The following is a 12,024-nucleotide window of genomic DNA, read 5'->3' on the forward strand; positions in this document are numbered from 1 at the left end:
CTGGACTTGACGACCAGGTCCACCTATACAAGGCAGCAGTGCCCACCAACGCCCGGACCCTGAAGGATATCGCCCTCAACCACAGCCCCGTCACCTCACACAGGAGCAACAGATCAATAGACACCCCGCCCAGACCAGCGAGACACTCTCCCAGACCTGCGGGACCCCCCCGGACCCACGCCGAGAGGAACTACATTCCGACCACAGCACCAGCCACATTCACACCCCAACCAATCAACATCCCCCCCCCAAGTCGACCATGCCCACACCCCATTTAGGCCCCCTCAGATCAGACCTATGCCCCTCCTGCCCACCCCATGCCCCCCACTTTCACAAAGAGGGCCTTAACATGAAAGTCACACATACACCCAGGCCGTGAGCAGGCAAACAGGCCCTTTCCCCCACTCTTACACTAGCCCAAGCCAATCAAATCAAATCAAATTGTATTTGTCACAGACAGAGATACAGGCAGAGAGGGAGAGACAGAGGAGAGGGAGAGAGATGGAGGGAAGATGAGTGAGAGATGGAGAAAGGGAAGGAGGGAGGAAGAGGGGAGGAAGAGAGATGAAGGGAAGGAGGGAGGAAGAGAGATGGAGGGGAGGGAGGGAGATATAGGAGTAGCACCCACCTGCTGAGGAGCAGAACATTCCAGAGCTCAGGAGGAGGAAGGCCAGCATCAGACGACCCACATGCAGCCCAAACTTCTTACACACCGCCCTGCAACACACACACACCTACCTTACACTAAAGATAAAGATAAAATAAGAGACTGACACACACACGAGGAGGGACAGATACTGACTTGTAGAAGTAGAGTTCACAGATGCAGCAGGAGAAGGCCAGGACACAGCGCACAAAGTAGAACACCAGCACCTAAAACAAAACATCACAACCTCACAACCACATAAACATCTCAACCTCACAATCACATAAACATCACAATCTCAACCTCACAGCCACATAAACATCACAACCTCATAACCACATAAACATCTCAACCTCACAACCACATAAACATCACAACCACATAAACATCACAACCTCAACCTCACAGCCACATAAACATCACAGCCACATAAACATCACAACCACATAAACATCACAACCACATAAACATCACACAACCACAACTGTGAGTGTGTGTTGCTACCTTGTTGGTCTGTAGGGCGTGTGTGTGTGTGTGTGTGTGTGTGGATGTGTTTAACTATACTTGAAAACCGGAAGTCCCCACAAGAATAGTAAACAAACAAACATTTGTCTAACTGGGGACATTTTGTTAGTCCCTACGAGATCAAATGCTATATGTAGAGGGCTTAGGGTTAAGGTTAGAATTAGGTACAGGGTTAGGAGCTAGTTTTAGGAGCTAGGAGCCTAGGGTTAGGAGCTAGGGTTACTTTTAGGAGCTAGGGTTAGGGTCAGAATTAAGTATAGATTATAGATTAGTTTTAGGAACTAGGGTTAGGGGCTAGGATTAGGTATAGGGTTAGCTTTAGGAGCTAGGGTTAGGGGCTAGGATTAGTTTTAGGAGCTAGGCTTAGTTTTAGGAGCTAGGGTTAGGTATAGGGTTAGGAGCTAGGGTTAGGTATTGGGTTAGCTTTAGGAGCTAGGGTTAGGGGCTAGGATTAGTTTTAGAAGCTAGGGTTAGTTTTAGATGCTAGGGTTTGTTTTAGGAGCTAGAGTTAGGTATAGGGTTAGGAGCTATAGTTAGGTATAGGGTTAGGAGCTAGGGTTAGGTTTTCGGTCAGGGTTAGGGGAATGCAAATGAATTGTGTTCCCCACACAAGGTTAGTTATACAATACTGTGTGTGTGTGTGTCTGTGTTACCTTGTTGGTCTGTAGGATGTGAGAGTGTAGTGAGGCGGGGAGGGCGTGCAGCCACAGGTAACCGTAGGAACGGATGGCGTTAAGCGGGGAATACTCCCACGTCTGCATCCCATAGCCATACAACAAGAAGTGCATCTAAAGGACAGGAAATTACATGATCAAATTAGTGAGGGAGAGAGAACAAGGTTTTCTACTGGACAAATGTAGGTGGTTCCCTCTACGTTTGATTCCTTGTGTTAGATCACAGTCTCTGAAATGCCTGTAGTGGCACAGTCTTCTAAAAAGATGCAACCGCAGTAGTCTATGTAAAAAGCAGAGAACTAAAAAAATATAATTCAAAAGCTTCTCAGTTTATCAAAAAAATAAACACGTGAAGAGAAATAGTCACATCTACAGGTTGGGTCCAATTCTGCAAGATGGAATACTGAGAGTAGGTGGACGGCTGAATAAATCTGCTACGACAGAGGAGGCTAAGCACACAGCTATTATGTCTAAGGACCTTTGAGTTGCCAGTATTATTCTTCAGCACATCCACAGAGAAGTTGGAACCTGGGGACGGAACCACATGCTTGTGAAGCTACTGCATAGGTTTGGGATTCCACAAGCTAACTGCAGTAAGACAAATCCTCTCAGAATGTACTGTATGCAGAAGACTTTATGCTAAAGCTGCAGAGCAGAAAATAGCAGACAATCCTTCACGAACGTCGGAATGGACTTCGGACCCTTCGAGGTCAAGAGAGAACGTAGTCTGGTGAAAAGTAGTCTGGTGAAAAGATACGGTGTGGTCTTTACATGCCTGACAATCAGAGCAGTTCCCAATGAAGTTGCTCACTCTCTAGACACTGATTCTTGTATCAATCCTCTGCGTTGCTTCATCTGCAGAAGAGGTTAGGTGAGCATCATGCGATCTGACAATAGGACAAATTGAAGAGGACTTTGAAGAGGACTGGCCACAGCTCATTGCCTGGTTCCTCTCTAGGTTACTTCCTAGGTTCTGGCCTTTCTAGGGAGTTTTTCCTAGCCACCGTGATTCTACACCTGCATTGCTTGCTGTTTGGGGTTTTAGGCTGGGTTTCTGTACAGCACTTTGAGATATCAGCTGATATCAGTATTATAAATACATTTGATTATTTGATTTGAAGATCTAAACCAGACAAAGATATCATGGTGGAAAGTGATCTGTTTCAGCGTTGCTCCTGGATTTTCCCCAGCAGGAAGGAACTGTTTCTTTCCTTATTCTTTCGTCAACTGTGCAGGAGCATCCTCACTGGCATCGGAAAAGTGGTGTCGCTGTGCTGTCTTCATAGGTCAGAAACTTGCAGGCTTGATACTAGAGGTCGACCGATTATGATTTTTCAACGCCGATACCGATTATTGGAGGATCAAAAAAGCCGATACCGATTTAAATCAGCCGATAAAAAATAATAATAATGACAATAACAACAATACTGAATTAACACTTATTTTAACTTAATATAAAACATCAATAAAATCAATAAAATCAATTTAACCTCAAATAAATAATGAAACATGTTCAATTTGGTTTAAATAATGCAAAAACAAAGTGTTGGAGAAGAAAGTAACATGTGCCATGTAACAAAAGCTAACGTTTCAGTTCCTTGCTCAGAACATGAGAACATATGAAAGTTGGTGGTTCCTTTTAACATGAGTCTTCAATATTCCAAGGTAAGAGGTTTTAGGTTGTAGTTAATATAGTATTTATAGGACTATTTCTCTCTATACAATTTGTATTTCATATACCTTTGACTATTGGATGTTCTTATAGGCACTTTAGTATTGGCAGTGTAACAGTATAGCTTCCGTCCCTCTCCTCGCCCCTACCTGGGCTCGAACCAGGAACACATCGACAACAGCCACACTCGAAGCATCGTTACACATCGCTCCACAAAAGCCGCGGCCCTTGCAGTGCAAGGGGAATAACTACTCCAAATCTAAAAGCGAGTGACGTTTGAAACAGTATTAGCGCACACCCAGCTAACTAGCTAGCCATTTCACATTGGTTACACCAGCCATTAGGCTGATAGGCTTGAAGTCATGAACAGCGCTGTGCTTGCGAAGAGCTGCTGGCAAAACGCACGAAAGTGCTGTTTGAATGAATGATTACGGGCCTGCTGCTGCTCAGTCAGACTGCTCTATCAAATAGACTTAATTACAACATAATAACACACAGAAATACCAGCCTTTGGTCATTAATATGATCGAATCCGGAAACTATCATTTCGAAAACAAAACGTTTATTATTTCAGTGAAATACGGAACCGTTCGGTATTTTATCTAACGGGTGGCATCCCTAAGTCTAAATATTCTTGTTACATTGCACAACCTTCAATGTATGTCATAATTACGTAAAATCCAAGTGCATACAGATGACATGCATTTCTTTCCCTTGCCCAACAGGTGAATTATAATGGCCCTTTCTAAATCAGAACTAGTTTCACACATATATTATTTTGGTATATGTACAGACAAGATGAAATTGAGAATAGTCTGATGGGTGACAACATTATGACCTGTGAATGATGTATTATCACTTGTGAATGATACCCAGTCTCAGGCAAGAAACAGCACGCCTTTTTTTTTGTGCAAACTTTTAAAATCATAAATCACACACGTGGTCTAGCCCATCGGCCTAACTGTTTTCATAAGGTTTATATCACAACTAAAGGGGCTAAATACAGCGTATGTTACCCCTTGGCAGCGTTATCAGAAAGCACCGTGATTTTTTTTTCCTGCCACCAGAGTATTTTAGCTCCACGGATAAATTATTAGACTGTATGGGTGATTTTAAATACTTGGATGGCTCAAAACTTCCTCCAGCTAAATCAAGACAAGACCGAGGTACTTATTGTTGGAGTCAAAGCACAGAGAGAATCTAACACATTATAATTCATGGGAAATAAAGATAAGAGGTGTTATTTTAGATTCTGAACACAGTTTAGAATCACACATCAGGAATGTGACCACAACAGCTTTTCACTATCTGAGGAACATTGGAAAATTTTTCAGCTTTTCTCTCTCAGACTGATCCATGCTTTTATTACAAGCAGGCTTGACTACTATAATGCTCTTCTCTCTGGTCTACCCAAGAAAACCATTGGTTAAATGCAAAACATACAGAATGCAGCACAGGTACTGACCAAGACCAGACAGAGAACACATTACACCGGTTTTAAGGTCTCTGCACTGAATGTCTGTGGGTTTAAAAATACATTTTAAGATACTTCTATTGGTTTTTAAGTCAATACACGATTGTGCACCCCAATACATGTCACACATGCTTTTAAGTTACAGTGCATTCGGGAAGCATTAAGACCCCTTGACTTTTATTACGTTACAGCCTTATTCTAAAATTGAATAAATATTTTTTTCCCCCTCAACAATCCACGCACAATACCCCATAATAACAAAGCAAAAACAGGTTGAGAAATTTTAGCAAATGTATTAAAAATAAAAAACAGAAATACTTTATTTACATAAGTATTCAGACCGTATGCAATGAGACTCGAAATTCAGCTCAGGTGCATCCAGTTTCCATTGAACATCCTTGAGATGTTTCTACAACTTGATTGGAGTCCACCTGTGGTCAATTCAATTGATTGGACATGATTTGGAAAAGCACACGGAAGAAGTTTAGAACCACAAAGGCTCTTCCTTGAGCTGGCCGCCCGACCAAACTGAGCAATCGGTCCTTGGTCAGGGAGGTGACCAAGAACCCAATGGTCACTCTGACATCTCCAGTGTTCCTCTGTGGAGATGGGAGAACCTTCCAGAAGGACAACCATCTCTACAGAACTCCACCAATCAGGTCTTTATGGTAGAGTGGCCAGAAGGAAGCCACTCCTCAGTAAAAGGCACAACAGCCTGCTTGGAGTTTGCCAAGATTGCCAAGATTCTCTGGTCTAATGAAACCAAGATTGAACTTTTTGACCTGAATGCCAAGCATCATGTCTGGAGGAAACCTGGCATCATCCTTATGGTGAAGCATGGTGGTGCCACCATTATGCTGTTTTTCAGCGGCAGTGACTGGGAGACTAGTCAGGATCGAGGGAACGATGAACGGAACATAGTGCAGAGATGCTTGATGAAAACCTGCTCCGGTGCACTCAGAACCTCAGACTGGGGCGAAGGTTTCTATTTGTATTCATATTTATTATGGATCCCCATTAGTTCCTGCCAAGACTAGCTACAAGAATGCACTGCATTACTTAATTTAGTAGCTAGTGAGCTATATGGCTAAGTGGTAAGCTTCTTCCAAAAATCAAGCGTTCACTTAGTAATAGCAGAGAATTCCCTCCAGGATCAAGAGCCATGATGTCTAATATTGTTTTTTTGCATGCAGCAAACTGTGTAGCATTTTTGAATTACTTATTTATATTTATACTATATATATTTGTATAGTTTAGGTCAAAGACCGTATAAAATGTTTGCAATGTGATTGTTAGCATTAAGTTAGCATTCTCTATGGGATTGTACATGTACTTGTTAGCATGGCTAACCTTTGGACTACAGAGAAAGGTTTGAAAGCAGCGCCCCTTGTGTTCAGTGCCGGTATTCCAAAATATCCCAGTACGGCACAAATTTGGTATGAAGGTATGACAATCTAGATACCGCCGAAGCCTACTTAAAACATGCGTTGGTCGCACACTGATGTCAGCGACATCACGTAGCTTTGAGGTTAGAGGGTTGGGCCAGTAACCGAAAGGTTGCTGGTTCGAATACCGGAACCAACAAGATGAAATAAATAAATACATCTGCCACTGTACCCTTGAGCAAGGCACTTAATCCTAATTGCTCCAAGGGTGGCCATGACCCCAATCCTTGCGGCTGACTTTAAAAATATATAAATATTTAACCTTTAACTAGGAAAGTGAGTTAAGAACAAATTCTTATTTACAATGACAGCCTACAATGTCTCATGTGGAGTTGGGCAAAAATACACATTTCCATTATACATGTGTGAGTAACAGGACAAATAAATACCACCCAAATAATTATTGTATTATTATTACTCACCGGCTCCCAGTAGTTGTAGGTCTCGTCACAGTCGGAGATGTTGCTAAGCAACGCTGCACAGAACCGGGCTGACAGGAGACATTTAAATGCAGTGGAACCTTCAGGAGCCCACACCTGGCCTCCTCTACTGACACACCTACACACACGCACAGACAGAGAGAGAGAGAGAAAGAGAGAGTGTGAGTCCTACTACCCTCCACCAGAGCCAAAGAGCAGCGACTTAGCAAAGGTATCGACACACAGACAGACAGACACACACACAGACAGACAGACGTGCCGTACCGGGAGAAGATGGAGCCGGAGAAGAAGGCAGACGTTTTAGGTGCCCACGGCCAAATGTGTATTTTTGTTTGCGTTGTTTGTAACTTATTTCTGTATGTAATGTTGCCGCTACCGTCTCCTATGACCGAAACGAACTTCCAGACATCAAGACTGCGATTACTCACCACGGACTAGCAGAATCCTTTTTTCCTTTCACGACTCTGACGAGCCCGGCGCGAAGGATATCCTGCTTCCTCGTGAACAGGCCCCGATCCCTGTGAACTGCGTGAAGTCTGCGTAAAGAGGAGGCGGAGAAAGAGGTGCCGAAGGGAGGGCTGCCTTCTGAGAATTCGTAGGCGATCGAATAAACCCCCAGTTCCCTCCATTCTGCTAGCAAACGTGCAATCTTTGGAAAATAAAATTGACGCGTTAAGCAGAAGATTAAACTACCAATGGGACATTAAAAAAACTAACATCTTATGCTTCACGGAGTCGTGGCTGAATGACGACAATATCAACATACAGCTGGCCGGTTAAACGATGTACCGGCAGGATAGAACAGCGGCGTCTGGTAAGATAAGAGGCGGCGGTCTATGTATTTTTGTGAATAACAACTGGTGCACGATATCTAAAGAAGTCTCAAGCGATTGCTCGCCAGAGGTAGAGTGTCTCATGATAAGCTGTAGACCACACTGTAGACCGAGAGAGTTTTCATCTGTATTCCCCGTAGCTGTTTATATACCACCACAGTTAGAGGCTGGCACTAAGACAGCATTGAATGAGTTGTATTCTGCCATAAGCAAACAAGACAACCCTCACCCAGAGGTGGCACTCCTAGTAGCCAGGGTCTTTAATGCAGGGGAATGTGCAACCAGAGGGAAAATAACTCTGGACCACCTTTACTCCACACACACGCATACAAAGCTCTCCCTCGCCCTAAATTAGGCAAATCTTACCATTATTATATCTTCCTGATTCCGGCTTACAAGCTAAAATTAAAGCACCAGTGACTAAAAGCAGATGCTAAGCTACAGGACTGTTTTGCTAGCACAGACTGCAACATGTTCCGGGATTCCTCCGATGGCATTGAGGAGTCCACCACATCAGTCATTGGCTTCATCAATAAGTGCATCAATGACGTTGTCCCCACAGTGACTGTGCGTACATACTAGAGGTCGACCAATTAATCGGAATGGCTGATTAATTAGGGCCGATTTAAAGTTATAACAATCGGTAATCACCATTTTTGGATACCGATCATGGCCGATTACATTGCACTCCACGAGGAGACTGCGTGGCAGGCTGACTACTTGTTATGCGAGTGCAGCAAGGGGCCAAGGTAAGGTGCTAGCTAGCGTTAAACGTATCTTATAAAAAACAATCAATCTTAACATAATCACTAGTTAACTACACATGGTTGATGATATTACTAGATTATCTAGCTTGTCCTGCGTTGCATTTAATCGATGTGGTGCCTGTTAATTTATTATATGTTTCTTTCATCACACCATGTCACGTTAGCCATAAGGCATACGCCCCCGCCCCTCTTCTTACCAGAAAGATGTTTGTTTCTGTCTGCGCGATGCGTGGAGAAACCCGTTGGCTGCACCGCCTCGGATAGCGTCTCTCCAGTGAGCCACGTTTCCGTGAAGCAAAGAACGTTACAGTCTCTGATGTCCCTCTGGAATGCTACCCTTGCTCGGATTTCATCAACCTTGTTGTCAAGAGACTGGACATTGGCAAGAAGAATGCTAGGGAAAGGTGCACGGTGTGCCCGTTTTCGGAGTCTGACCAGAAGACCGCCTCGTTTCCCTCTTTTTCGGAGTCGTTTTTTTGGGTCGCAGCATGGGATCCGCTCCGTTGTCCTGTTTGTAAGGCAGAACACAGGATCCGCGTCGCGAAAAACATATTCTTGGTCGTACTGATGGTGAGTTGACGCTGATCTTATATTCAGTAGTTCTTCTCGACTGTATGTAATGAAACCTAAGATGACCTGGGGTACTAATGTAAGAAATAACACGTAAAAAAATAAAAAACTGCATAGTTTCCTAGGAACGCGAAGCGAGGCGGCCATCTCTGTCGGCGCCGGAAGTAGACTACAAATACCTAGGTGTCTGTTTAGACTGTAAACTCTCCTTCCAGACTCACATTAAACATCTGCAATCCAAAATTAAATCTAGAATCGGCTTCCTATTTCGCAACAAAGCATCCTTCACTCATGCTGCCAAACATACCCTCGTAAAACTGACTATCCTACCGATCCTTGACTATGGCGATGTAATTTACAAAATAGCCTCCAACACTCTACTCAGCACATTGGATGTAGTCTATCACAGTGCCATCCGTTTTGTCACCAAAGCCCAATATTACTACCCACCACTGCGACCAGTATGCTCTCGTTGGCTGGCCCTCACTTCATACTCGTCACCAAACCCACTGGCTCCAGGTCATGTATAAGTTCATGCTTGGTAAAGCCCTGCCTTATCTCAGCTCACTGGTCTCCATAGCAGCACCCACCCGTAGCACGCGCTCCAGCAGGTATATGTCACTGGTCACCCCCAAAGACAATTCCCCCTTTGGCCGCCTTTCCTTCCAGTTCTCTGCTGCCAATGACTGGAACGAATTGCAAAAATCACTGAAGCTGGAGACTCATATCTCCCTCACTAACTTTAAGCAAAAAAAACTGTTTGCATGTTCTTCACAAAGAGGGCAACAGATGCTACTCAGCCAGATGTCTGTGTGTCAGGGGAGAAGCTCCAGGTGGTATCCGATTTTAAGTACCTTGGCATCATACTTGATTCCAACCTCTCTTTTAAAAAGCATGTGAAAAAGGTAATTCAAATAACGAAATTCAACCTAGCTAATTTCCGATTTATACGAAATTGTTTGACTACAGAGGTAGCAAAACTGTACTTCAAATCTATGATACTCCCCGACTTAACATACTGCTTGACTAGTTGGGCCCAAGCTTGCTGTACAACATTAAAACCTATTCAGTCTGTCTACAAACAGGCTCTCAAAGTGCTTGATAGGAAGCCCAATAGCCATCATCATTGTCACATCCTTAGAAAGCATGAGCTCTTGAGTTGGGAAAATCTTGTGCAATACACCGACGCATGTCTTGTATTCAAGATCCTTAATGGCCTGGCTCCCCCTCCACTCAATATTTTTGTTAAACAGAAAACCCAGACATATGGCAGCAGATCCACAAGGTCTGTCATGAGAGGTGACTGTATAGTTCCCCTAAGGAAAAGCACCTTTAGTAAATCTGCATTCTCTGTGAGAGCTTCCCATGTCTGGAATACACTGCCATCAGACACACATAACTGCACCACATATCACACTTTCACAAAATGCTTGAAGACATGGCTAAAGGTCAATCAGATTTGTGAACATGGTCCCTAGCTGTGTGTTGCCGCTTTCCATGTTGTCTGTTGTCTGTAGCTTGTGAGGTGTGGAAACACTTTGTTGCTTTTATGAATTTTGTCTTGCTGCTTTTTGTTTTATGTTGCTCTGTCTGTATGCTACGTCTTGCTTGTCCTATGTTGCTCTGTCTGTATGCTACGTCTTGCTTGTCCTATGTTGCTCTGTCTGTATGCTATGTCTTGCTTGTCCTATGTTGCTATGTCTTGCTTGTTCTATGCTGCTATTGTCTATATTGTAATTGTTTTTAATAACCTGCCCAGGGACTGCGGTTGAAAATTAGCCGGCTGGCTAAAACCGGCACTTTTACTGAAACGTTGATTAATGTGCACTGTCCCTGTAAAAATAAAAATAAACATCAACATCAGCTATATGAGCAGCTTCCAGATTACTGCACCTGTACATAGCGCATCTGTAAATAGCCCACCCAACTACCTCATGCCCATATTGTCATTCATTTTATTTACATGTTTTAGCTTCTTTGCACCCCAGTATCTCTACTTTCACATTCATCTTCTGCACATCTATCACTCCAGTGTTTACTTGCTAAATTGTAATTACTTCGCCACTACGGCCTATTTATTGCCTTACCTCCCTAATCTTATTTCATTTGCACACACTGTATATAGACTTTTCTATTGTGTTATTGACTGTACGTTTGTTTGTCCCATGTGTAACTCTGTGTTGTTGTTTGTGTCACACTGCTTTGCTTTATCTTGGCCAGGACGCAGTTGTAAATGAGAACTTGTTCTCAACTGGCCTACCTGGTTAAATAAAGGTGTTCTCAACTGGCCTACCTGGTTAAATAAAGGTGTTCTCAACTGGTCTACCTGGTTAAATAAAGGTGTTCTCAACTGGCCTACCTGGTTAAATAAAGGTGTTCTCAACTGGCCTACCTGGTTAAATAAAGGTGTTCTCAACTGGCCTACCTGGTTAAATAAAGGTGTTCTCAACTGGCCTACCTGGTTAAATAAAGGTGTTCTCAACTGGCCTACCTGGTTAAATAAAGGTGTTCTCAACTGGCCTACCTGGTTAAATAAAGGTGTTCTCAACTGGCCTACCTGGTTAAATAAAGGTGAAAAAAAATACAAATATGCATGGGTGTGTATGTATATATATATATATATTTACCAAAAAAAAGATATGGGGGATTGGAAACGATGCAGACAATTACAATGATCCACCCCTAAAAAAATACAAATAACATGGTCCAAGCACACCAAGACAGTCGTGAAGAGGGCACGACAAAACCTATTCCCTCTCAGCAGACTGAAAAGATTTGGCATGGGTCCTCAGATCCTCAACAGTTTCTACAGATGCACCATTGAAAGCATTCTGACTGGTTGCATCACTGCCTGGTATGGCAACTGCTCGGCCTCTGACCGCAAGGGCACTACAGAGGGAAGTGCGAATGGCCCAGTACATCACTGGGGCTAAGCTTCCTGCCATCCAGGAGGTGTCAGAGGAAGGCCCTAAAAATGG

General features: G+C 43.5%; 1 protein-coding gene across 1 annotated transcript in view; it reads right to left on the bottom strand.

The window, feature by feature from the left end:
• The window catches only part of alg9 (ALG9 alpha-1,2-mannosyltransferase), a 47,189-nt gene that overhangs the window by 34,070 nt on the left and 1,095 nt on the right, over window positions 1–12,024 (bottom strand). Inside the window, exons 2-5 of the mRNA XM_021617332.3 lie at window positions 6,859–6,994; window positions 1,825–1,959; window positions 803–873; window positions 629–717 (exon numbers count right to left, since the gene is read on the bottom strand). Of these exons, the coding sequence (XP_021473007.2) occupies window positions 629–717; window positions 803–873; window positions 1,825–1,959; window positions 6,859–6,994 (431 nt within the window). The remainder of the gene's footprint in view (window positions 1–628; window positions 718–802; window positions 874–1,824; window positions 1,960–6,858; window positions 6,995–12,024) is intronic.

The sequence above is a fragment of the Oncorhynchus mykiss genome, chromosome 10, assembly GCF_057628025.1.
Source record: "Oncorhynchus mykiss isolate SJ-2025 chromosome 10, ASM5762802v1, whole genome shotgun sequence".
Lineage (NCBI taxonomy): Eukaryota > Metazoa > Chordata > Actinopteri > Salmoniformes > Salmonidae > Oncorhynchus > Oncorhynchus mykiss.